The sequence below is a fragment of the Mastigoproctus giganteus genome, chromosome 10 (assembly GCF_048544385.1).
Source record: "Mastigoproctus giganteus isolate SK-2022 chromosome 10, ASM4854438v1, whole genome shotgun sequence".
Lineage (NCBI taxonomy): Eukaryota > Metazoa > Arthropoda > Arachnida > Uropygi > Thelyphonidae > Mastigoproctus > Mastigoproctus giganteus.
The window spans coordinates 20867501-20895382 of record NC_143584.1 but is presented as its reverse complement, the minus strand read 5'-3'; the positions used below and the strand labels follow the sequence as shown (position 1 = coordinate 20895382).

Below are 27882 nucleotides of genomic sequence, written 5' to 3'. Positions count from 1 at the left end.
AATACAAAATATTAAAATAACAAGAAACTGAATGATGTAAATTAAAATGTGGAATATAAAAAAAATAATTAGGTATTAAGAGTTATTCCAAGTGATAGTAATGTTTGAATTTGCAAAATGTATTGTGCTTACATTCCAAAGATCAGTTTTTTTTTCATTAGCAAACATTAATACTTTTTCCAGACACAAAATAAATACAATATCAAAACCACATTCTTCAAATACTGTAGACGTCCTATAATCTAGCATGAACAGAACCTGATAAAGTGCCAGTTAAGAGAGCATGCCATTTTAAACAGATAATACGAGACATATAAAATATACAGTGTGGGACTATTTATCTGGCTACCCAGTATTCGGAAGTTCCGAAAACCAGAAACCAATAAAGTGAAATATTTAAAAAGCTTATATTATTGGTATTTTTGCTCAAAATCTTAGTGTATTTAATAACTTTTATATTAACTTAGTCATGTATACATATACTGTATATACAGAGCCATAGTGAAGGCAGGGCAACCGGAGAACATGACCAGGGCACAACCTTGTAAGGGATTGCCAAATGGAAATTTTATTATACACTATTTTATAGATAACTAAAAGAAAATTTGTCTGTGAAGTTGCGAGTCTGAGAATTTGCAATCACTTCCCATTTAATATGAACTAAAAATATTCATCTGCTATTAGGAAACAACCGACTTACGACGTATGCACCAGCAATATCGAACAAGTCCTAAGAACACGTTAAAAGTCCTAAGAATATTAACATAAAAGTTATTTTTAAAAAATACTTTTTATCAGTCAAGTTTCTGCATGATGAGTATGGTATTGGTTCATCTACAGTCTATGATTTGATGAAACAGAAAGAAAAACAGTTAAAATTTTATGGTGATAGTGATTTACCCGAGGTAATGGAACTCAGGAAGACATTACACCAGACAAAGAATGTAGAAATACACAAAGTGTTAATGGAAGATCCAACAGTGTCAAAGCGAAAAATACCCTCTCAACTGTTCTATCATCATGGCCCAGGCAAAACTTTTCCATGAGCTGTTAGGCTGGTATGCAAAAGGTATACATCAGGCTGGTTTGCAAAATTTAAGAAAAATAATGGTCATTGTATCTCGGCAGTGTGTGGTGAAAAAGCATCAGCTGATTATGATGCTGCAGAGGCATATTTGAGCAAGTTTAGAAGATTAATTGATGATAACCAGTTTACTGCAGAGCAGGTGTATAATGCTGACGAGACTTCTTTATATTGGAGGTATATTCCTAGAAAAGCTGTTGTTGGACAGAGGGAATCAGCACTCAGTGGGTTTAAAGACTCAAAAGAAAGGATAACAGTTTTAGGTTGTGCAAATGCTGCAAGGCCACATAAAATGAAACTGCTTGCTTGTTATTGGTAAAAGCAAAAATCCAAGAACTTTCAAAGGAGTAAATATCTTTCTAGTTATTTACAAGGCAAACAAACGAGCATGGATTACAAAACCAATCTTCCTTGATTAGTTTGAAAACCATTTTGTACCAGAGGCTAAAGCACACTGTACGCCTGCAGGGCTTCCCAGTGACACGTATATATGTATGTATGGTCTTTGGTGGCCCCTAGACATTAGTCTAAATCCATCTAATTTTACTGTCTGTAATAACATTACAGAAACCAGAATCACCACAGGCCTGGGGGGGGGGGAGTGTAAAATTTTATGTTGTGTATAATGTGTGTTTACATTGTATCCAGGCCATCTAGCCTCAAGACAGCAGCCAACACTAGGCAACTACCGCCTGTTGCCCGTCCCAAGGCACATGGGTCTACTAAACTGTGTGTGTGCTAACAGCACAAAAATCCCGCACCCAATGACAGAAGTGCTAGACCAAAGGGTGCCCGAAATCCAGCTCCCAGGGTGTCCACTCCCGGAAGCCTGCAGAAAAAATAAATATAAATAAATAAAATAATATAAAAATAAATAAATATACATAAAAAAAAAAAATAATAATAAATAATGAGAGAAAAAAAAAAATATCCAAACCCACATGAGCAAAATCCCGCACTAGCTGCCCTCCCTCGTGTCAGCAAAAAAAAAAACCTCAAGCAAGTTTGTTACCGATAGAATACAGAAATTGTAGAACAAGTTCACAGTCTGTGCACGAGGGAAGGCAGCTGGTGCAGGGGGGAAAAAGGGTGCAGGGGAGAGAGAGTTATAGAATGCACTCCCCCATCACAAAATTGAAAAAATAATAATAATAAATAAATAAATGCATAGTTAATTAGCTAACATCAGTTATTACAGGAATTCGCTTTCTTTTTGTAAAAGCCTTTTGACAAAATTCTTGTAAGCCCAAAGAGTAATCTGGAATGAACATTAAAGTTTCAGACCCTCTACCAAAATTTGGTATCAAAGATCTTAATGTACATCTATACTGGAACAGTGAATAAATGGAACAGTCATATAGTAAAAGATCCCACATTTCCAGCATACAACAAATACAATATGGTTGTTCAACTAGATCCAGTTGGAATAACTTAGTTTTTAATGAGCCATGATCAGTGATTACATAGGAAGTTTCCATGTAGGGATAAAACCACCCTTTTGATGAATCATTGAAATTATAGCTTACTTTTGGAATAAACAAATTAATTCCCACAGAGAGATTATTAGCAATATCCATAAAAGAAATCTGTTTACCTTTATGCATAAAATAACAGAAAGCTTTAAAAGTTACTACTAAATCTAATGGAAGAGTCCCTGCAATTACTTGTAGGGCATTAGTTGACACTGTTTTACACACCCGCAAGATAGTTAACAACATAATTCTCTGTATGGACAATAACTTCTGGTAAAATCTAACAACCCCTACCCGAGCATACCAGACAGAGGCCACATAAGTCACTATAGGGATAAATATCATTTTATAATAAAGAGTAAGAGTTCTTTTATTCAAACCCCAATCTTTCTTAGTAATCCTCACAATGGAGGGTGCATTTTTTTTTATTTTATTACTAAATAATCCAAATGCGGTGTAAACAATAATTTGCATCTAAAATTACCCCTAAATATTTAACACGGAAAACTAATGGTATTTGTTTATTATTAATTACTAAACGGGAGGCCTATTATAGTCTAATCTTCTTTTCAGTAACATCATAACTGTTTTGTCTGAAGATATTTTAAGTTTATTCGTTGAAGCCCAGTACAAAAGATCATCAACCCTACCCTCAATGACACACAATACTAAATCATCTGTGTAAGCTACCTTATGGCAATTAGAAAACTCCCTTTGCAACCACTGATCAAGGATCAGGTTCCAAAAAACCAGTCCCAAAACCGACCCTTGTGGACATCCTCTATTAATATCCCTTTTAAAAGTAAGGTGTTGCGATCTTACAATAATTTTCCTTCCAGTAAGATAACTCTTTATAGTTAAGTATAATGACATAAGCTTCCGTAGCCCAGTGGTCAGGAGCAGGAGTACAGTAGCACACGCTCTTTGAGTAGACCGGGGTTCAAGCCCTTGACTGCTAAATACGATTGATCTGCCAACCCGCACTGGACCAGCGTGGCAAATTATGGTCCATTTTCCTCAGCATGAATTGTTGAGGAGGCTTCCATTCTGCAGTGGGTTGATGATGGCTGCAGTTTACCTTTTTTTTTTTTTATAATGACATAAGCCATGATAATGTTCTTAAAGAAGAGAGGATGCTTTGATGCCAAACTGTATCAAATGCCCCTTCAAAATCAATGCATATTTATCATTAGAATTTAAACTATAAGTAATCAAATCTTGAATGCACCTTCAGTTGAACAATTTCTTTTATATCCGTACTGATACGGAAAAGCCAGTTTCATTTTCTGTAACAAATCTTCCAACCTTAACAACATTAATCTCTCAAATATTTTGCCTAAGTTAGCCAATAAAAATATCGGTCTATATCCACAAGGGTCAGTCATTAGTTTACCAGGCTTTTATAACAACTTAAGCATGGAAACCTTCCAGAAACCTGGAAAACTTCCTTCTATTAAACATATTGACCAAAACCTCAGGAAAAAGATCTAATGATTTAATAATACAATTGTTTTCAACCATGTCTATTCCTAGTGTTTTATTTACATTAATTTTTGAACAAACATTTTGGACCTCTCTGATATTGAATAAATCAATCTCAGGGGGTCCTTGATATTCTTTATTATCCATCCTAATTAACCCTTGCTGCTCTGTGTCATCAACACAGCTTCCCAGTGACAGCAAGATAATGTGCTTGCCGTATATCTGCCATCTAACTGTACGTCTTTGATCCAGCCAATGGATCAAGGGATACTGAGGTCATTCAAGCCAATCTATAAGAATGAATTCATGCACAGAATGCAACAAGGGTGTTGGAATAAAGACATTTCAAAAAGATTTTAATATCAAGGATGCAATCTGGATTGCTGCAAAAGCCTGGAACAGGGTTGATGAAGACATTTTAAAACATGGTTGGCATAATTTATGGAAAGAATCAGTCTTTGATGATGATCACGAACAAGAACATGATTTCACTGGACTTAGGGTGTCAAGAGAGATCACGCTTCTTGATTAGACCGCGGTTCGAGCCCGTGACCACTAAATACAGAGGATGAGGAAGGGTCAGGGAATGACCACCACATATCCCCGGAGCAATATGGCCTTAGTTGCGAATGCTCCTAAAAACCAAATAACAAACAAACAGTGTCAAGAGAGAAGAAAATTGTTGATGATGAATTTTGCTAAAGGTTTGTCATGTCCTGAGGCCCAGCTGTTGGATTATGATGCAGTGGAAGAGTGCCTCCATATTGATGATGATGCTCCAGTTACCCTCAGACTAACAGACAGTGAAATCTGTGACATGGCAATCAATAAAAATGAAGATAATGAGCGTTATGAGGAGGATGATGATACTGTTGAAGAAGAAATTGGTATTGAAAGAATGATAATCCTTATGGAAGAACTGATTTGTGGAATGGAACAGAGGAGTTTTGCTACAGAGCATCATATAATGTCTCGTTGTAAAATTCAAGAATTGCTTATAAAAAAAAGACCAAAATATCTAAAACAACTTAGTTTAAAGGATATATTTCAGAAACTGGCTTCCAAGGTAAACTCTACAGGCACATTTGCAGCATCTACACCTGAATTCCAGCCTTCAACTTCTGGTGTGTCTATCCCATCAATTATATCTTCCCAAAACTGTCACTATATTTCTTCTGATGATATTGTTGTTATTTGGTTTTTAGTAGCATTAGCAACTAAGGCCATATTGCTCCGGGTATATGCGGTGGTCATTCCCTGACCTTTTCACATCCTCCATATTTGGTGGTCACGGGCTCAAACCCTGGTCTAATCAAGAAGCATGTGCTTCGGACTGCTGCTCCTGCCCACCTGGCTATGGAGGCGCCTTCTTCTGATGATGCCATGTAATTGATATGAATCAACTTGGCTCAATAAATATTCATATTTTATTTTCTTGCATTTCTTCTTGTGTTTTTTGTGCATTTTAGGCCTGGCTATCCAAATTCTGGAAAAACCCCCTATCCAGCAACCCTCAGGTTATTGGGTAGCCAGATAAATGGTCCCACACCTGTATATACATAATAAAAATAAACTCAGCTTAAATAAGTACAAAGGGTACTAGGAAAGTTTTGCAATACGACGCAACAATGAATCACAGGAAGCTGCTTGTTGCTGCATGTTGAGACATGTTCATACGTGCATAGTAGCCGCCGCGCCAAGTCAATGGGCTCAGTTATTCATTAGTAGTGAGAGTGTAAAGTGCTTGCGATGGCATCGTGGTCACGAAATGAAATAAGGACAGTTTTGCGGTATAATTTCGTGCGTGGTTTAACCATAGACCAGTGCTTAGAAGAAATGACTCTTGCACTAGATGATGATTGTCCACATCGTACAACGATATTCAGGTGGTATAGAGAATTCCAAAGGGAAAATTTCACTCTGGAGGATTCTGAGAGGCCGGGAAGGCCACGAACGTCAGTTACCGAGGAAAACGTTACTGCTGTGAGGAAAATGCTTGACGAAAACAGGCGAGTGACCTACCAACAGATAGAGGATACTTTGGGCCTAAATGCACCAGCAATTCGTTCGATTCTGCAAGATCATTTGCACGTGAAGAAACTTTGTTCTCTCTGGGTGCCGCATTAACTGACTGAAGAGCAGATGACACGACGTATGACTTGGTGCCGGGAGATGTTAAAAAAGTTTGATAAGGGACAATCTCAGTATGTGAACAACATCGTGACAGGTGACGAGACTTGGCTGTACTATTACGATCTGCCGACCAAGGCTCAAAACAAAGTTTGGGTCTTTGATGATGACGACACACCCGTAATTGTCAGAAAATCCCGATCTGTAAAGAAGAAAATGATAGCTGTATTTTTCAAATCGAGTGAAATTGTGGAACGTGTCGTTTTGGACACGCAGAAGACAGTCACAGCTAAGTGGTATACTGAACAATGCCTGCCTAAAGTCATTGGATCTATGAAGAACCTGCGGCCAAAGTCAAGAATGGACACCTGGTACCTCCATCACGAAAATGCTCCAGCTCACCGTGCCAAAGCCTGCACCGAATATTTGACCACGACAGGACTGAAACTTCTCGAGCACCCTCCCTACAGTCCAGACCTTGCTCCCTGCGACTTTACACTGTTCCCGCATGTGAAAATGAAGCTAAAAGGGAGGCGGTTTTCCAGTGATGAGGACCTTCTACGGGCTTGGGACAACGAGTGTGCTTTACTCCCTAGTGAAACTTGGCAGAACTGGTTTAAAGATTGGTTTCGGAGGATGGAGAGGTGTATTGAATGTAGAGGAAATTACTTTGAAAAAATCAAATAAACAAAGCTGTATTGCAAAACTTTCCTAGTACCCTTTGTATAGTACAAATATCAAATGGTTATATTAGCCATAGAGTGCATGGAAGCCACAAGCTTCTGCTGCACTGACCAAAAAATTAGATAAGAAATATTTTGGAAATGAATTGGAGAAGTGCCAAACTTATTGTACCAAAAGCATTTACCATTTTCATAAAATATACCATACTATGTATAGTATAATTTAGAAAGGAAAAAGCAAAAGGTTTTAAACATTTGTTTCAGTCCCAATGCAGAGCATCAAGGACTTACGCATACATTCTGAAAGGCCATAGCCCTCTGGATTACTTCAATTTCTTTTGGGAAATATTTTCGATCTTTACAAAGGACAATCAAAATGTTCTAAAAACATCTACCAAATAGTAAATGTTTATGGACTGCTACCTCAGTTTAATGTTTCACGTATGAGTTATGAAGCCGACCGGGCTAGCCGAGTGGGTAAAGTACCTGCCCGGCAACCCAAAGGTCGCGGGTTCGATTCCCGCCTCGGGCTTGGATCAAAGTACTGCAAAAACCTTGGAAGGTGCAATATGGCCACAGAAGCCGATGCGCCAACAACTACCAAATCAAAAAAAAAAAAAAAAAAAAAAATGAGTTATGAAACCCAGGAAATCAGATTTCCATTGCTTATTATCAACAAGTCATTAATCTTGTTCGTACAAAGTAATTTACCAATTTCGACAATTCCATGATCTATCCTATCAGCATAGGATGTAAGATGAAAGTAAGCTAGACTTTTGCTGTATCAGTCAAAATTATATAATTTTGGCTGATACAGCATATATATATATATAGGGTGTCTCAAAAATATTGGTACAAACATTTAGGGGAGGTAGGTAACATCTAAAGGAATGTGAATTGCATAGGAACCCATAACCGGAAACGTCACCGTAAGTCGGTAGACGGCGCGGCGCGGTAGTCACCGCACAAAGAGCATGCATCAATATACGAACTGTGAGCTGGCAGACATGCACCTAGTGTATGGATTAGCAGAGGGCAATGGACGAGCCGCTCAACGAATTTATGGAGAATGCTTCCCAGACAGACATGTACCGGACCACCGTTTGTTTGCGTGTGTGTGCATCAAAATTTGTGCGATTATGGGTCATTTAGAGGTAACAGGAGTAGTGCGTGCAGACCACATTCGACACAAACTCCAGCCATGGAAGAAAGTGTGTTGAATGCCATCCGGAATAATCCTACTACCAGCACACGTGAATGCCGTCCAGAATAATCCTACTACCAGCACACGTGAATGCCGTCCAGAATAATCCTACTACCAGCGTTATTTAAAGACAGTGAGGCCAACAATAGCGAGGAAGAGTTTTTGGGATTTGAAGGCGATAATTTTTTTGGTTTTCAAAATGACTGAACTTTCCCCTTTGCAGAATGAATGTTTTTTACCATTCCCTCACAGTATTTTTGTCAATTTTCAAATCTAGTGGTAGTTTGCTTCATATAAAATATTTTCTAATGTAGCTAATATTCTTTTATTTCTCTTTTAAATTGCTGTATTGGTAATTAATAATTATAATAATAATTAAATAATGTATTATTATACAATATTAGTATTTTTCTTGCTGTTCTGATCACATGCTTAGGATAAGCTTTTTTCTACTACACACATTAGAATAAATATTAAATGCCTAAATAACACTAAAAACTCTTTTTCCTTAATTTTCCTTTCTAAAATGGGGATGCATCCTATATGCCCATGCATCTCATATGTTATCAAATACGGTACTTATACACGGTGATTCATTACCAGTGCGACAAACTTGCAGGAGGTGTAGGGGGCACAAAGACAAATCAGAATCACATAGCATTGCAGGGTCCGAAATGCCTTTGTCATGTTGTAGACAACGTTGAATGGGAGGTCGCGTGAACAGCGATCACGCTGGAAGTCAGCATTTGCGAACAGGTTCCCGAGGCAGTAGGATGGACGAGTGTTCAAACGTTGAACTGGCCAAAATGCACCTCGCTTGTGGAGCTACGGACTGTAACGGGCGTGCCGCTCTGCGCTTGTACCAGGAACGTTTCCTGCACAGGCGTGCTCCTCATCATACGATTTTCGCATGTGTGCACAGAAGGTTACGTGAGACTGGTCGTTTCACGAGAGGTACCATGAATCGAGAGTGAACGGCAAGGATGCCAGACAATGAAGAGAATGTCCTACGTCTTGCAGAAGGCAACCGAGTACGAGTACTTGAGTGATAGGCCAACGACTGAGTATTTCCCAATCCACTGTATGGAGGATACTGTCAACAAACCAAATGAGTTCATACCATCTGCAACGCGTCCAATCATTGGAGCCTACGGATTATCCACTCCGGAGGACTTTTGCTACTTGGTTTCTTCAACAGAAACGGTTCGCAAATGCTGACTTCCAGCGGGATCGCTGTTCACGCGACCTCCCGTTCAACGTCCTCTACCGCATGACGAAGGCATTTCAGTAGATGACTGCAATGCTATGTGATTCCGATTCGTCTTTGTGACCCCTACACCTCCTGCAAGTTTGTTGCACTGGTAGTGAATCACCCTTTATAATTTTTTTTTTTTTTTTTTTTTTTTATGTGAACCCCAAACACGAGAGGTATTAGAACCTATAGTACATAGTACTGTGCTTGGGTTGGAGGTTGAGAAGAAGAAAGAAGATATTTGTTGACATTGGACTTGAACTTCTGTAGATTGTAATTTTCAGGAAATACATATAAAGGAAGGTTGTTCCAGAAAACAGCAGTTGAACGAATAAATGAGGAAGATGAAAAGTTGGTCCTGTGGGTTTGAAGTTGGACAGTAAATGGATGTTGGCTGGTGGCGGAACGTGTTCAGACTGTTTTGAAAGAGAGAGCGGGAATTATAGAAGCCAATTCAGAAGAACAGTGCCCATGGAAGTATCTGTAGAAGAGGCATGCAGCAGAAACAGTAAGTCTATGAGAAAGCGAGTGGAGAGACTCTGTTAGAGATGAATCATTAATTAACCTAACTGCCCTCTTCTGAATGGAATCAAGAAGCCTGAGAGAGGTTTTGGGGGCACAACCCCAGATGTGGGAACAATATTCCATGGCAGGGCGGATTTGCGATTTATACAGAGTGAGCAGCTGTTTGGAAGAAAAGTAACGCCAAGAGCGAAAGAGAAAACCAAGTTTTTTAGATGCAGAGGAAGCAATATTTGTAATGTGCTTGTGCCAAGAGAGATTAGAAGTCAGGGTAATCCCCAAAAGAGATATATCATTTTGCCTAGAAATCGGAGTGTCACTAAAGATAAGCATAGGAGCAGAAGAATCCTTTTTGCGAGATATAAGACAAGACTGAGTTTTAGAAGGGTTGAAATCAACTAAGTTGTCTTTGCCCCGCTGGAGAATTACCTGAAGATCGGCATTTAAGGAATTGGTAGCAGATTTTCGAGAAGTTGAAACTGATTGAGCAGGACAAGGTTTCTCAAAATGGAAAGTGGAATGCAAGGTGCTATCATCGGCAAAACTATGGATAGGATTTCCAGTCAATGGAAGAAGGTCATTAATATATAAAAGGAAAAGAGTGGGGGAAAGAACTGAACCTTGGGGGGACACCAGCATTAGTGGAGAAGTTAGAAGACAGAGAGCCATCTACCATCACCCTCAGTGAGCGATCAGAGAGAAAACTGGATAACCAATTACTAAAAACAGTTGGCAAACCATAAGATGGAAGCATGTTTAGAAGACCTTTATGCCAAACACGATCAAAAGCCTTTGAGATGTCAAGAGGCTACTTGTGTTTCACCGAACCTTTCCATTGACTTAGTCCATAAATGGGTAACATAAGCCAGAATATCATCAGTGGATCAACACTGACGGAATCCATACTGGCGATCGTTGATCAGATGGAAGGTTTCTAGGTAGTTTAAGAGTTGGCGGTTAATTGATTTCTCAATTACTTTAGAAAGAGTGGAAGTAATTGCAATGGGACGATAATTGGATGGGAGGGATTGGTCACCCTTTTTTAGGAACTGGCTGGATATGAGCAAATTTCCAAACAGAAGGAAAAACACCTTTGGAATAAGAAAGTGAAAAAAGGCGGGAAAGAATAGGAGTAAGTTCAGGAGCACAGGTTTTGAGAACAAGTGGAGAAATACCATCAGGACCTGGAGCTTTCTTAGCATCAAGATTCGTCAAAATCCTTCTGACATCCTTTTGACGGAAGACCACAGGAGGCATTGAATGGAGCGTGTTGGGAATGGTGGGAGGTGTTTTACCAAGATCATTAATACATGAATTGGAAGGAAAATGGGATGCTAGCAGGTCAGCTTTCTCCTTGGCTGAAGTGACAACAGAACCATCAGTGGTTCAGACAGAGAACCAGACAGAGGTGGGAGCAGAGATGGGCAAAAGTTGCGGCCAATAGCTTTAGCAAAAAGACCAGAATGCTCGGCTACCATTAGGGCAAGAAACAAGTTTTATACTCTTAGCCTGTTCAAACTCTAGTTTGGACTGATTAATAACTGCTTTACAATTGTTGCGAGCTTTGGTGTAGGCAGAAAATGAAACTGAAGAATTAGAAACAAGCCAATTACGATATGCAACATTCTTCTCTTGAACAGCCTTAGCACATTTATTGGAAAACCAAGGTTTAGATAAAGGACGAGATTTTAAAGTGGAGTGTGGCATAAAGGACTCCATTCCTGCAAGAATAATTTCACTGACACGATCTGAGCAAACGTTGACATCAGAAGTTTTGAAACAGTAATCCAACCAATGAAAAGAAGAAAAGAAGTCTCGCAGGTCATCCCATTTTGCATTCTTGTAATGCCAAACAACACGAGGTTAGGAATAGCCATGAGATAAAGTAAAGGTTCCATTGGAGAAGAGACAATCACCAAGCTGTGATCTGAAGTGCTTAAAGGACCTCTTACTTCGACCGTGTACTTAGAAGGGTTGTTTGTGAGAAAAAGATCAAGCGTATTGGCTGTATGATTAGGATTGTCCGGTATTCTGAATAATAATTTTACTCTTCATATAGAGGTACTAAATAAACATCAATTATATATCACCACAAAATTAAAAAGATACAGTACACCATTTTAAAATTTATATATAAATTAAAAAAAAAACTTAAGTCCCAAATTATGTGGCACCCCGGTTGAAAACCACTGCCTTAAGTTATCCATGACACAACATAGCCCATCAAAATGTTAATCCCCAAAAAGCATAGTTTACAGCAATGTTAATATAAATATGCTATAAATCACAATAGAATCAATTATTATTGTTCCAACAATCTAACAGAAATTGGCTCCTGCATATATTGAAAACCTGACCATTAGTAATCCTGGATATAACCCCCATGAGCAAGCACAGTGTGGGTGACAAACCAGGTGTGAACCAACATAAGCAGGGGTTGATGTGTGATGCCCATACCACATGGATCAATGACATCCCTATATGTTATCAGGCAATACTAGGTGGCAGATGACTCTCATCAACCTGTGCAATACCACCACTTTGCTTATTGGAGGCTTGAAGTGGTGGAACCCGTGTTTAGTCTCCAGAGCTAAGTTCCGTTCAACCCTTCCCTACCTCTTCCATCATGCAGTATGACTGATGACTTTTGAATTTATGATGAACATCATGGCGAGATCCAATCTTCCTTACATTTCGAGGGTACAGCTCTAAAATGGTGTTCACAGGCTGGCCGCTAGTTAGTACACCGGATCAGCTAGTGTATAATCTTGCTACCTCTACTCTGCCAGATAGTGATTGGAGGGAGTCCGAGTAGTGTATATGCAGGTGGGGGGGCGTTGTCGAGGCCACGTTATGTCAAGGATCTGGGTATATTCTTACCATGTGTACACCATATCCAAAAATTTCCTTACTTCATACAGCGTGTCCCCTCCCCCCACCTTTTCTTACTATTAAAAACACCATGAATTGTCAAACTAATAGAGCAAACTTATATGCAAAAAGATCTAAACCTCCTAAACACTTCCTAGTTCATTTCCCAAATATACGTGGTCTCTGTTCTAATCTCAATGATGTCCATTTCCACTTACAGTCTGCCAAACCCCATGTACTTTTGATGACAGAATCGCAGTTATTGGTTGATTCAACTGCTGCTCATCTCAGTTGCCCAAATTATTCACTGTATGATTCCTTTTGCCTCAAAGGTGGTACTTGTGCACATGTCTGTTCTGATATTCCTTGTCAGAGACTTGGTAATTTGGAATCTCCTCTGGCTTAAAATCTCTCTACCTCATTCTGTCAAATTCATGTGTTGTCTCTACCGTTCTCCCAACTCCACTAATCACTTGGAGCTCTTTGACTTCCTCTCTTTCCAACTTGACTTTCTCCAGTCCAACTTTCCTAACAGTGAGGTAATTTTCCTTGGTGATTTTAATGTTCACAACTCCAGCTGGCTTCCGTTTTCTAGTCTCACCGACCCAGCTGGTCGAGATGCTGAGGCTTTTGCAATTACTAATTACCTTGCACAGATTGTTCATTTACCTACCAGAATATCGGACAATCCTAACCACAGCCAACATACTTGATCTTTTTCTCACAAACAACCCTTCTAAGTACACAGTTGAAGTGAGTGATCACTTAGGCACCTCAGATCACAAACTGGTGATTGTCTCTTCTCTAATGGAGCCTTTATCTCATGGCTATTCCCAACCTCATGTTTTTGGCATTACAAGAATGCAAAATGGGATTACCTGTGAGATTTTTTTTTCTTCTTTTCCTTGGTAGGATTACTGTTTCAAAACTTCTGATGTCAACGTTTCTAAAATTGTGTCAGTGAAATTATTCTTGTAGGAATGGAATCCTTTATTCCACACTCCACCTTAAAATCTCGTCCTATATCTAAACCTTGGTTTTCCAATAAATGTGCTAAGGCTGTTCAAGAGAAGAATGTTGCATATCGTAATTGGCTTGTTTCCAATTCTTCAGTTTCATTTTCTGCCTACACCAAAGCTCGCAACAATTGTAAAGCAATTATTAATCAGTCGAAACTAAATTTTTAACAAGCTAAGAGTAGAAAACTTGCTTTTTGCCCTAATGGTAGCTGAGCATTCTGGTCTCTTGCCAAAGCTATTGGCCGCATCCCATTTTTCCTCCAACTCATGTATTAATGATCTTGGTAAAAAACCTCCCACCATTCTCAGCACACTAAATTCGATACCTCCTGTGGTCTTCCGAGAAAAGATTGTCAGAAGAATTTTGATGAATCTTGATGCGAAGAAAGCTCCAGGTACTGATGCTAATTTTCCACTTGTTCTCGAAACCTGTGCTCCTGAACTTACTCCACGTCTTTGCCGCCTTTTTTCACTTTCTTATTCCAAAGGTGTTTTTCCTTCTGCTTGGAAATTTGCTCATATCCAGCCAGTTCTAAAAACTGGTGGCAAATCCACCCCATCCAATTATTGTACCATTGCAATTACTTCCAGTCTTTCTAAAGTAATGGAGAAATCAATTAACCGCCAACTCTTAAACTACCTGGAAATCTTCCGTCTGATAAACGATCACTAGTATGGATTCCGTCCGTGTAGATCCACTGGTGATATTCTGGCTTATGTTACCCATTTATGGACAAATTCAATGAAACACAAGCAGTTGATCTTGACATCTCAAAGGCTATCGATTGCATTTAGCATAAAGGTCTTCTAAACAAGCTTCCACCTTATGGTTTACGAACTGTTTTTTGTAATTGGTTATCTAGTTTTTTCTGACCGCCCACTGAGTGTGGTGGTAAATTGCTATCTGTCTTCTAACTTCTCCACTAATGCTGGTGTCCCCCAAGGTTCAGTTCTTTTCCTCTTGTATATTAATGACCTTCTTTCATTGACCAGAAATCCTATCCATAGTTTTGCTGATGACAGCACATTGCATTCCACTTTCCAGTTTGAGAAATCTCTCCCTGCTCAATCAGCTTCAACTTCTCGAATATCTGCTACCAATTCCTTAAATGCCGATCTCCAGGTAATTCTCCAGTGGGGCAAAGGCAACTTAGTTGATTTCAACTTTTCTAAAACTCAGTCCTGAATTATATCTCACAAAAAGGATTCTTCAGCTCCTATGCTTATCTTTGGTGACACTCCAATTTCTAGGCAAGATGATATATCTCTTTTGGGGATTACCCTGACTTCTAATCTCTCTTGGCACAAGCACATTACAAATATTGCTTCCGCTCCTTCTAAAAAAACTTGGTTTTCTCTTTCGCTCTCCGCGTTACTTTTCTTCCAAACAGCTGTTCACTCTGTACAAATCGAAAATCCACTCTAAAATCTAATATTGTTCCCACATCTGGGACAGTACCCCCAAAACCTCTCTAAAATTTCTAGATGCCATTCAGATGAGGGCAGTTATGTTAATTAATGACTCATCTCTAACAGTCTCTCCACTCTCTATCTCAGACGTTCAGTTTCTGCTGCATTCCTTTCTACAGATACTTCCATGGGCACTGTTCTGAACTGGCTTCTATAATTCCTGCTCTCTCTCTCTTTCAAAACAGTCCGAACACGTGCCGCCAACATCCATTTACTGTTCAACTTTAAACTCACAGGAATTTTCTCAACCTCCAATCGATTTTTCGTCTTCCTCGTTTATTCATTCAACTAACGTTTTCTGGAACAACCTTCCTTCATATGTATTTCCTGAAAATTACAGTCTACAGAAGTTCAAGTCTAATGTCAACAAATATCTTCTTTTATTTTCTCAACCTCCAATCCATGCATAGTACGCAGTACTATCAGTTTTAATACCTCTCGTGTTTGGGGTTTTTCGTAAAAAAAATTTAAAAAATAAAAATATTAACATTTTATGACTCCTAAATCACTAAACAAAAGCAAAGCAAAGCCAAAAAAAAAAAAAAAAAAAATTCTATTAGTATTAAACCAAATAATTATGCATACCTTCAATGTGATACTAGTGAATGCTTTGCTGAACAGATGGTTGATTCATTGCAGAATCGTTGACAATGCAAGATCCATTTCTTCATCAATGGATCTGAGTCTCTACCTCTTTGATGTTTTAATTTCAGTCAATGTTAAAAAAAGCCCAGTTCACGCAAATATGTAGTTGAAAATGGTAATAACACAGGTAATTACAGACATGTTAGTTTAACTTCTGTTCCAGGGAAATTAATGGAGGCACTGGTTAAAGAAGCTGTTGTTGTTGTTTGGTTTTTAGGAGCATTAGCAACTAAGGCCATATTGCTCCAGGATATGCGGTGGTCATTTCTTAACCTTTCCGCATCCTCCGTATTTGGTGGTGACGGGCTCGAACCCCGGTCTAATCAAGAAGCGTGTGCTACGCACTGCTGCTGCTCCTTCCCACCTGGCTACGGAGGCGCCCCACTGGTTAAAGAAGCATTGCAGGTTCATCTAGACAGGACTTCAGTTATAGCTTGGACACAGCATGGATTTGTTAAGGGGAAGTCTTGTCTGACCAATTTGATTGGATACTATGGTGTAGTACCAAAGGAACTGGATGCAAAGAATAATTTTGATATCATAAATTTGGATCTTAGAAAGGCTTTAGATACTGTTGCACATGGAAGACTGCTGCACAAATTGGAGCAGTGTGGCACTGGAGACAAATTGCTGCTGTGGATAAAGGGATGGTTGAGTGGGAGAAGCCAGAGGGTGGTAATCAATGGACACTGCTCTTCATGGACTAATGTTATTAGTGGAGTCCCCAATGTTGGGTCCATTTTTGTTTTCTGTATTCATTAATGATACGGATGATGGTATATCAGGTTTAATGTCCAAGTTTGCAGACGATACGAAGATCGGCAGGGTCGTTAATGACACTAATGACAGTACGCTGGTGCAACAGGATCTACAAAAGTTGAGCAGATGGGCTGAGAGGTCGCAACTGAAGTTTAACATTTACAAATGTAAAGTACTGCATATGGGAAACAGTAACTCCAGAGTAACGTATCAACTGTGTGGTACTACACTGACAGTGGTAGAGAGTGAAAAGGACCTGGGGGTAATTGTGTAGGCAGATATGAAGTTTTCTGAGCAGTGCAGACGGTCTGCAAGAGTAGCTCGTGGTGTCTTGTCAATGATATACAGGAATTTTTCTAGCAGGGACAAGGAGGTGATTATCCCCTTGTATAAGGCAATGGTAAGGCCACACCTTGAGTACTGTATACAGGTCTGGAGGCCTCATTTTAAGCATGTAGAGCTGTTGGAACGAGTACAAAGAAGGGCAACAAGATTAGTGAATGGAACAAAGGTGTAGTACGAAGAAAGGCTTAAATTTTGCAAATTAGTGTCTGGAGACTAAGCTCCTGCGAGGTGATCTGATTATGTTGTAAAGCATTGAATGGTTTTAGCATGCTCAATGCTGATGGAATTCTTCCTCTTGCTCAGAATAATCGCCTGAGAGGGCATAAATTCGAATTGAGGAAAGACAATTGTAGGATAGACGTGTGGAAGTTTGCCTTTAGCCAGTGGGTTGCTGAATGTTAGAACAAACTTCCATCTGTCGTTTTGGAAGTTGATAGCTTAAACAGATTCAAGGCAGAATTAGACAAATGTTTGGAGCGAGTGGATGGGTGAAATGAGAAGGGTGTGTGTGTGTGTGTGTTTTTTTGGCTGATGCTATATAAGCTTGCATTCTTGCATCATGTGTCCATGCTAATGCTAATTGCCATCTCTGAGCTAGCCAAGTACTCTTTCCTTATTGACAACCAAAATGTGTCCAACTGTACTTCACAATGCTTTAATTGCAATGTTCTCTCCACCTTCAGATCTGTTAGTTCCTCTTGTGCATTCATCAGAAGAGAGTTTTCATTCTCAACAAATGGATCACGAACCCAATCGAAATCTTTAACGCTCTCTCCAAAATAATCCTTGAATTTCTGCTGCAAGTACCAACGAAGTCATGAACACTGACTGTTTTTTGTTTTGTTACAACCACCATCGAAAATAATTGATATCTTTGAGTGCTAGAGAAGAATGTTTTGTTGTTGAAATACCATCTCAATTTACTGGGAACCATAGTAGCATTGCTGAGTTTTTCTCCACACATGAGACACTTGGGGATTGGGCATGTTTTATCACCACACCAGAAAAAACTAAAAGACAAATAATTAACACTATACTGTCTGGACCCTAATTTTTTTTTTTTTTTTTCAGGCACGACACTTTCAGTACTTGCACTCGTGGACGGAATACTCCTTACAAGGAACTTGTCCATTGTTAAAAAAAGAAAATCAATAATGTTATGGCTTGCGATCACAGTTTTCTGACTGTTTCAGAGCACAACTGTGAGGAAACTGAAAGTAATAGACACAGGACCAATACTCTTCGAAATGAGGAAGGGCCCATCTGTCGCTTTAAAATATAGTCTTATAACAAAGGGTTGGTCAAAGTAATAAAGTTGAAGTAGCATGGACAAACAGGGACAAATATCAAAACAAGCCAATAAAATAATAAAAGATTGGGGGGGAGATGTTTTGTTAATCCTTACACTTTTAAGGAACAGCACTTACGTATCTAACTTTAACAAGCGGCATCTTATTTCAGTCCATGCAGCAACAAAATAAGAAACATTGGAAGGGCAAACACACAAATAACTTTATAAAGTTGTTGTTGTTTGTTTATTTGGTTTTTAGGAGCATTAGCAACTAAGGCCATATTGATCCGGGGATATGCGGCGGTCATTCCCTGACCTTTCTGCATCCTCCGTATTTGGTGATCATGGGCTCGAACCCCGGTCTAATCAAGAAGCGTGTGCTACGCACTGCTGCTCCTGCCCACTTGGCTACGGAGGCGGCAACTTTAGAAAGCAAGTGTTGGATGTTCACGTGAAAAATAATTTACTGTTCCACACGTACAACATTGTTTCAGTAAAAATGGTGTATTGTGAACCATAACAAAGAGTAGCATTACAAACATTTATAAAATCTACAACTGGGAGTAAATAATGTACAGTTAATTTCTTAAAATAGGTAAAAGTTCTCAGTTGTCAATTTCTAATCATAATACGTATAGTATTATTTATAGGTATTTAATTATATAATATCGGTGTAGATACACCATAGTTTACCCATCAATTTGAACTACGTATGTAGTGTAAAAGGCATTTTAATTGTATCTCATATTATGGTTGCCTTCACAACAAGATAGTTGGTATTGCACTACTTCAAATAAATAATGCTTCTCTAGTAGAGAAGACTGCTGTTATTTATTTTCAGTGTATACCACCACCCAGACGATCATTTCAAAGCTATTTGGCTTCATCATCAGTGAGTGGGCAGGTACCCTGGTAATACAACATGCCATCACAGTTGCCAAGTTATTTCCACAATATGAGAGATGTCAAATGGTGTATAAATAGTAATGTATTAGAAGATGAAATGCACAAGGCATAATTTCTTATGGGTTTAGGTAATTAACTATATAATATAGGTGTAGATACACCATCTTGTGGAAATAACTTCGCAACTGTGATGGCATGTTGCATTACCAGGGTACCTGCCCACTCACTGATGATGAAGCCAAATAGCTTTGAAACGATCGTCTGGGTGGCGGTATCCACTAAAAATAAACAGCAATCTTCTCTACTAGAGAAGCGTTATTTATTTAAAGTAGTGCAATACCAGCTATCTCATTGTGAAGGCAACCACAATATGAGATACAATTAAAACAATGCCTTTTACACTACATTTGTAGTTCAAATTTATGGGTAAACTATGGTGTATCTACACCGATATTATATAGTTAATTACCTAAACCCATAAGAAATTATGTCTTGTGTATTTCATCTTCTAATATTTATATGTATATACAGCTTCAGCAAAGTCTGCGGAACGTTGCCCTAAGCATAGCAGAAAAATGGGTGGTGACGGATTTAGGAGGTTTGACTGTAGTTAATTTTTTAATAGAAACATGCAAGATGTTATAGTAAAAAACATTTTAAAAATTCAGTTTACATCTTAATGCATGCCATGGTTTATTTGTGCCCAAAACATTTACTTGGTTAGCAAGATTACATCAGAATTTAACAAAGTAAATCACTGAAATTCCTATAAAACTCAGTAGCCATTTAAATGTATTTTACCTCCTTTGAAAATTGTCTTTTTTTACTTAACATTAATTCAGAGAACTCAACCAAATAAGCAATTTTTACCTTCTTGCCTGTCAAGCGTCTTCTCAAACTGCAATCCGTCTTGGCAAACAGAAAGAAGAACAATATGCCCATTTTCTGTACCTACCTAGAAAATATATACAGAAAAAATAAATAAATAATAAGAAAACAGGAATGTCTTCAGAAAATAAGCAAATTCACAAAAACAGCATGTTTTAAAATACTTTGCATGTACAAGGTGTATCAATGAGTTTTAAAGTCATGTACAAGGTGTATAAAGGAACAAGATGGACAACTTAAAGAGTACATTTATTCAAAATACTTTTCTTAGAAATTAATGAACTTATTACATCTTTCCTCAAACCTTTTTGGTTAGTCAAAAAAATTATCCGAATCTTGTCCTGAAATCCAGGTCTCTATCACTATAATAACATCATTATCAGAAATTAGCTTCTTTCAAACATTTTTTTCAGTTGTGGAGGTCTGGAGAAGCTAAAGCTGATGAACAAGCAAGAAGCTCAATCAACTATTCCATCATTTAATTTTTCCATCATTGCATAAGCCTTGTGACTCAGCACTTGGTTGAGGAGGAAGGTACACCTTTTCTAGGTTTCCCGTTCTTTTCTCCCTTCAAACTAACTAATAAAGAGTCATAATAATCTGCAGTAATATTTACCAATTTCCAGCTAATTTATCTTGATTACCCCTGTAGTATCCTAGAAAAATTAAGCTAAAAACTTTCCAGGTCTTTGGGTCTTGAACTCTGTGTTGTTGTGGTTCTGAATGCCACACCCTGCAGATCAGCAAATTTGGGAGTGACTGCCACAGAAAGTTTTTTCATTTCAGTAACAGTTTCAATCATGGGTTACAATTTTATTCAGGAACTTTACTGCATCTCATTCAAAATTAACTAAACAGCTTGGAAATTCAATTCTGGAGCATTTCTGATCAGCATTCGAACATTTGGAGGCTCATTTTGTAGTTTCTCGTATTTAAATTATTATCGAAATATTAATATTGAAACACAAAATAAAATTCATATGAATGCTGAGCATCTCAGATATCGTTCTGAGTACAATTCAATGATCCGCAAGTATTGTGTTACATATTTTATTGATGTTTGCTGGAATTTAAATAAATCTGACAGCTGAACAGGTACTGTTATATTCAACAATCATCACCTTTAGAGCTGCATTCAAAATTACATACATACGATATACATAATATAGCTATCAGGCCATTCTAACCTTACACGGTTATCTGAAAAAAAAAATTAAATAATAATTATTACAGTGGTTAAGATAAAAAAATATATACATATATGTGTGCATGTGTACATACACATATATATGTAAACACTTTTACACCATATAGATTGGATAAAGAAAAACAGGTCAACACATTCGCTGCCTGAATGCAAACTTGCATTAAAGCAAACTGCAATTTTTGTGCCTCAATGCAAATATGCATCCATTCAATTGCAGTCAATAAATTGCAGTTAATAAAGGCACTGTAAAAAGAAAAGCACATAAAATGAACAACTGAGTAATATATATCAGCACACTGAACCATGAGCTATTGCATTATGGCTGGGATTTTGCTTAGCAACAATCGCACTGTCTAGAGATCGATATAAACACTGCAAAGCTGTAAATATTGGTTATTTTATCTAGTTCAGTATTTTCCATAAGAAAAAAGGTAACTTTTGTTTTTTTTAATATGCTTGCTGAATTTTAATTTTTTAGTTTGTCAAAAACAAAACATCTTTAGCGTGTGTCTACTGATAAAATTTTGTGTAAAAAGTGTTTTCCATAAAAAATTTTACCCTAAAGGGTTATTATAATGGATCCACAGCCTGGGACATCAGGATTAAAAAGGAACAGGGATGGACAGTAAGTTGAAGCTGATGACATTGAATCAGCTCTTTATAATATGTCATCTGAAACTGTATTAGAATTTTATTCAAGTGATGCAGAGTCTGGATCTCGTTTAAATGCATCTGTTGACGTTAGAATGCTACAAACAACAGATGCTCGCATTACTCGGAGTGATGATTCTTCACAGATAAAATCCATTTACTAAAAATCAGTGCCTACTTGTTCCAGAGCCCCAGATAAGTACCCCACAGTAGTGCTCCAAGGCACAAATAAAGGACCCTCATAAATATAAGTGGCAGCAAACATGTTAAACTGTATGTGGATTTTTTCAGTCTGCTTAGCATAAAAATGTCTTAATATATATATGTACACTCTTTATATACAGGGTGTTTCAGTTAAACGTTTCAGAACTTCTAAGAGGGGTAGGGTACATCCTGACAACTCGAAATCATATACCAATGGGCAGAATTGAACATTCCGAGCTTTAGTGCAGGGAATCTTAATTTCGCACAAGAACGCCAAGTTAGTAGGATGGATGATTACACGAACGCAGAGTTAGCCGATATGCATTTGGCGTACGGGGCTGCAAATTGTAGTGGGCCAGCCGCACAGCGTTTGTACGCGGAACGATATCTGACGAGGCGTATTCCCAGTCATAATTTCTTTGCAAGACTGCACCAGAGGTTAGCTGAGAGAGGTTCATTTGAAAGAGCTGACAGGGACAGGGTAAGAACAGCACGGACTCCAGCCGTCGAACAGAATGTGCTGCAGCATGTACAGGGGAATCCAAGAACAAGTACACGAAGTCTAGCAAACGCAGTCGGGGTTTCCCATTGCAGCGTCTGGAGGATTCTCCGAGAACAAGACATGCATCCGTTTCACGTGCGTGTCCAGACACAGCAACCGGAGGATTATGCACCTCGTATTGCTTTCGCACAGTGGTACCTTGGAAAATGTGCTACAAATCCCCTTTTTCCTGCTGAAGTGCTGTTTTCCGATGAGGCATCCTTCACAAGGGAAGGAATTTTTAACACGCATAACGACCATATCTGGGCGGTCGAGAACCCGCATGCAATACGACGTCGTGCAGCACAGATTTGATTTTCGGTCAATGTATGGGCCGGTATTATGGGAGATCACCTCATCGGACCTTACCTGTTACCGTGTCGTCTAACCGGACCTATCTACTTGATCTTTCTGCAGCAAGTATTGCCACAACTTTTGAGAGATGAACAGATTTCTGCATCGACGCAACAGACAATGTGGTTCCAACACGATGGAGCCCCTGCCCATTATAGCGGAGATGTTCGTAACTACCTGGATGTCACATTTGGTCAACAGTGGATCGGACGTGGCGGTCCCGTGCGTTGGCCTGCTCGGTCACCCGACCTATCATGTCTTGATTTTTATTTCTGGGGTCATATGAAATTGCTAGTTTATGACACCCCTGTTGACAATGCTGAGGAGCTGGTTGCAAGAATCGCAGTAGCTGCCGAAGAAATTCGAAATTCGCCTGGAGTATTCCAGAATGTTCGGATGTCCATGCGTCGGAGATGTGAGGCGTCCATTGTAGCCCGTGGAAGAAACTTCGAACACTTACTTTAATCCATGTACCTTTTGCTTCTTTTCATGTATTATTAAAGCGATTTCTCACTTATGGTCTCTTTTCTTCATGGTGCTTTTGTGTACAACACCGCTTCAGGAAAGCATTTCCGACCCCACATTGCTATATGATTTCGAGTTGTCAGGATGTACCCTACCCCTCTTAGAAGTTCTGAAACGTTTAACTGAAACACCCTGTATATTCATACATTATCTTAGTGGATATTAAATATGTACTGTATCATTATTACCATGGTTCTCAGGGTATCACCTGTTAATAGTTAGCAATGTAATGGCTACTAAACAAACAAGGACTGGCAACCAATGTGGGACCATGCCAACCAAATTAGAAAAATTATAGGCTAAAACTTCACCACAATGGCAAAACAAAGTAATCAAAATTTTCATACTGGCTGGAATTCTGCCTGTATCAACAAGGCCCCAACTATACTTTAGAGAAATAGGAAACATAGTGCTGAATATGTGACTGGAATAACCATCAAGAGGGGTAATATGATGGCAGAAGATTAAATTGCAAAGTGGAACTAGCAAAACTAGGCTGATGTGATATCAGAATAGTAGGTATCACAGAAACCAAGAAAGATGAATACAGAAGAGCTGCAGTTAATATTTATAAATTATTTTATTCTGCAAGAGACAATGGAAGAAATTAGCTTTTAGAACTAATTTAAAAAAAGGAAAACATTATTCAGCAGAGTTATGCAGGCAAAATTTAAGATGGAAATTTAGATGATAAAATTTTTCTGTATATACAGACAAATTTTATCATCAAAATGTGAATGCTCAAAAAAAAAAAAAAAAAAAAAGAAAAATAAGACTTCTTTAACATCTTAGAAAGAGCATAAGAAACTAATATATATATATTATATATATTATATATAATTATTCTTTTGTATTATTATTCTATTGTGGTTTAATTCGTCTTTGTTCATCATTAATGTCATTGTTTTTCGCCATGATGGCTAATTAAACATTGTCCGTGCCGGTGTTTTTTACCTATAGATATTATAGTTAATACATTACTGGTCTTTAAGCTAGCCTATTCTCGGTTATCTTAATTACCGAGAATAGGCTAGCTTAAAGACCAGTAATGTATTAACTATAATATCTATAGGTAAAAAACACCGGCACGGACAATGTTTAATTAGCCATCATGGCGAAAAACAATGACATTAATGATGAACAAAGACGAATTAAACCACAATAGAATGATAATACAAAAGAATAATAATAGGTACTCTGTTTGTACCCATGCATTGCTAAAACAGCTACTGGGACAACAGAAAAAGCTAGAAAGAAATTAAATAAAACTCTATAATAGAATATTAAAAATAAAATGCGAATTGAACCATCATAATACAAAAGAATAATTATATATATATATATATACATGTGTGTGTGTGTGTTACGGTAAATTTGATTAATCCGGTGATTATGAATAATTACTGGTTAATATGTATAATTGCTAATAATATTGGAGAATTTAATTAATATATAGCAATTTATTAAATATACCGGTCATTTTACATATTCTCCAGCGCTCGCTGGTGTATTTGATAAATAGGACAGAGAAATCATATGAATGAAATGAAGGGAAGTGCTTCTGCACACTGTCGAGCCGACTAGCCGCTTCTAAAACCTATAATATACCGCCATTTAGTTAGTGCAGTGCTGTTGGGCTGAACGAGAACGACCACTGTGTCAACATTTCTACCGTTTAATGCAACATACAACAACACATCAGCATTTAGTTAGTGCAGCGTTGTTGAGCTGAACTAGAACGACAACTGAGTCTGCATTCTTACTGTTTAATGCAACGTTATACTTATAGATAAAGTTAAATGTATTTAGTTTATGTCCATAGGTAAGTTTTCTGGGAAAAACAATTAGAAATGAACATGTAATGAAAATTTTTGTAGTTTGCCAAAGTGTAACGGTTATGGATACCATTGAAAGAATGAAAGAAAGTTTTACTGCAAATTTAACGAAAGTAATAGAAACAAAATGCAGTAACAAAGATTTTATAACGAAAGAAAAATATATACAGCTGATAAATGATATTTTTTCACTATAATTGAAAACCACAGGGAAAACTCTAGCAGATTACCAAAGACTCAAGTGCTATGATATAATTAAAGTAGGTGATTGTAATAATTGATTTAGTTCAAGAAAATAACCAAAGCATAAAATATTATGTCTGCACTGAGGAAATTTTTGATACAATACATAATATTCATATAGCTATTGGCCATGGGGGAAGAAATCGGATGATGAACGAAATTCAAAAAAAGTATAAAAATATAACCGCCGAGTCTATAATGGTATATTTAAACTTAGGTGAGCCTTGTCAGAAGAAAAGTAAAGTTCCTAAAAAAGGCTTAGTGGTTAAGCCAATGGTGTTTAACGAAATGAATAGTAGGTGTCAGGTAGACCTGACTGACATGCAAAGTCAGAAAAACAAGGGATACAAATTTATTCTTGTATATCAAGACTACCTAACAAAATTTGTACAATTGCGTCCCTTAAAAAGCAAAAGTGCTGAAAAAGTTGGATAATTGGATATATAAATTGGATATATTTACTATTTTTGGAGCTCCTTCTATCCTTCAAAGCGATAACAGTCGCGAATAAAGTTATCAAAGAATTATGTTCTTCTTGGGAAGAACTCAAAATCGTACATGGTAAACCTTGGCACAGCCAGAGCGTGCAAACCAGGACATAGAGAATATATTGAGTACGTGGCTAGAAACTAATGAAATATGCAACTGGAGTGAAGGATTACGATTGGTTCAATTAATGAAAAATAGAGCATATCACCAAGGAATTAAATGCAGTCTATTTTGTTTCTATTACTTTCGTTAAATTTGCAGTAAAACTTTCTTTCATTCTTTCAATGGTATCCATAACCAAAACATTAAAATTGGCCTCAAAACCTCATGGCTTCCCAAAGAAGTTGTTGTTAATTTAAAAGAAGAGGAAGAACTAGAAAACATAATGAAGCAATTTAAAAATGATCATATGACAGAGAAGGAATCAAATATTTATGATTCTGGAGAGATTGCAGGAGACACTAGCATAAAGAGTATTGAAATTGAAAATGACAATATAATGGAGAACGTTGAAGAGAATATGGAGAACGTTGAAGAGAATATGGAGAACGTTGAAGAGAATATGGAGAACATTGAGGAGAATAAGGAGAATATTAAAGAGAATAACAAGGACTTGGATAATATTGTTGCGAATAGGAAAGCACAAATATATAGAAAACGTAAAATAGTAAAAGAAAATCTAAAAATACAAGCTAAAAAATGATAAACGTGTCTAACAAAAAGTTTCCTACTAGAAAAAAAGCCTCTAATGATAGGTTTATATTTATTTATTATGTTATTTTATATTTAACTTTTAAGCCATTATTCAAATATAAATTAATGGTAGTAGTGGGTTGATATGCTAAATAAGCAGCGCCTGTGCCGCCATCTATTCCTTTCTTTCCTTTATATAAGCTGGTTAAGCTTACATTATGTCAGTGGTGTGGCTCTGATTTAGAGTGCTGTCTGTTCTATATATGATTTCTTGCTGCATAAGGACCACCGCCATGTAAATCCTCTGCATTGGCGGATCGATCGGAGGAGGATTGGGTGGTTTGGTTCTTCGATCTTTTCGCCTTTGCGATGATTTGTATGGCGATTGAAATGCAGTGATTCCATGACCATTATTGGCCTCGTGGTCCTCTGTCGATATGGGGCATAACGGTCAGTCTATTTTATTTTAATTTATTTTGTTATCGTTTGGTAGTTCCTTTAACCCTCTTTTGGTGATATTTCACGTCTTTCGGAATCGGTACCTCTCGGGGGGGGGGGGGGTACCGCTAAATTAATAAATAATTGGCATTATCCTAAATTTTGTATAGTTTTTGTTAATTGGATTTAAAGATCAAAATTATACAAGGGTTTCTGGGCTACTATTTATATCTATTCTTTTTTTTTTTTTTTTTTTCGTTCGATTGTTTATTTGGGTTATTTTTATGTTAATTTTCGATCTACAGTTTTTGCCATACTACTGGCTTATGTTTTATTTTATTTAATTTAAAATATTGGATGTATTTCAGCTTCATATGGAGGAACTGTAGAGCGAAAATTAACATAAAATAAAATAAATTTTATGTTAATTTTCGCTCTACAGTTTTTACCATACTACTGGCCTATGTTATATTTTATTAAATTTAAAAAATTGGATATATATATATATATATATATACAGCAGACTCTCGAGTCACCGGGATTGGATTATCCGGGACACTTCAAGATTCCAAATAAAAAAAAAAACCAGAAATCATAAAATTCAAGTAATAAATAGAATAGGTGTAACCAGATGTTTTGCAAGTCGTAAATAAATAAGCGACAAGAAGCGGCGTTATAA

At 37.6% G+C, this 27882-nt stretch overlaps 1 protein-coding gene across 1 annotated transcript in view; it reads right to left on the bottom strand.

Moving 5' to 3' along the window:
• l(3)72Dn (UTP4 small subunit processome component l(3)72Dn) overlaps window positions 1–27882 on the bottom strand; it is a 168329-nt gene that overhangs the window by 120679 nt on the left and 19768 nt on the right. Inside the window, exon 4 of the mRNA XM_090382422.1 lies at window positions 20006–20090. Coding sequence (XP_090238548.1) covers window positions 20006–20090 — 85 coding nt within the window. The remainder of the gene's footprint in view (window positions 1–20005; window positions 20091–27882) is intronic.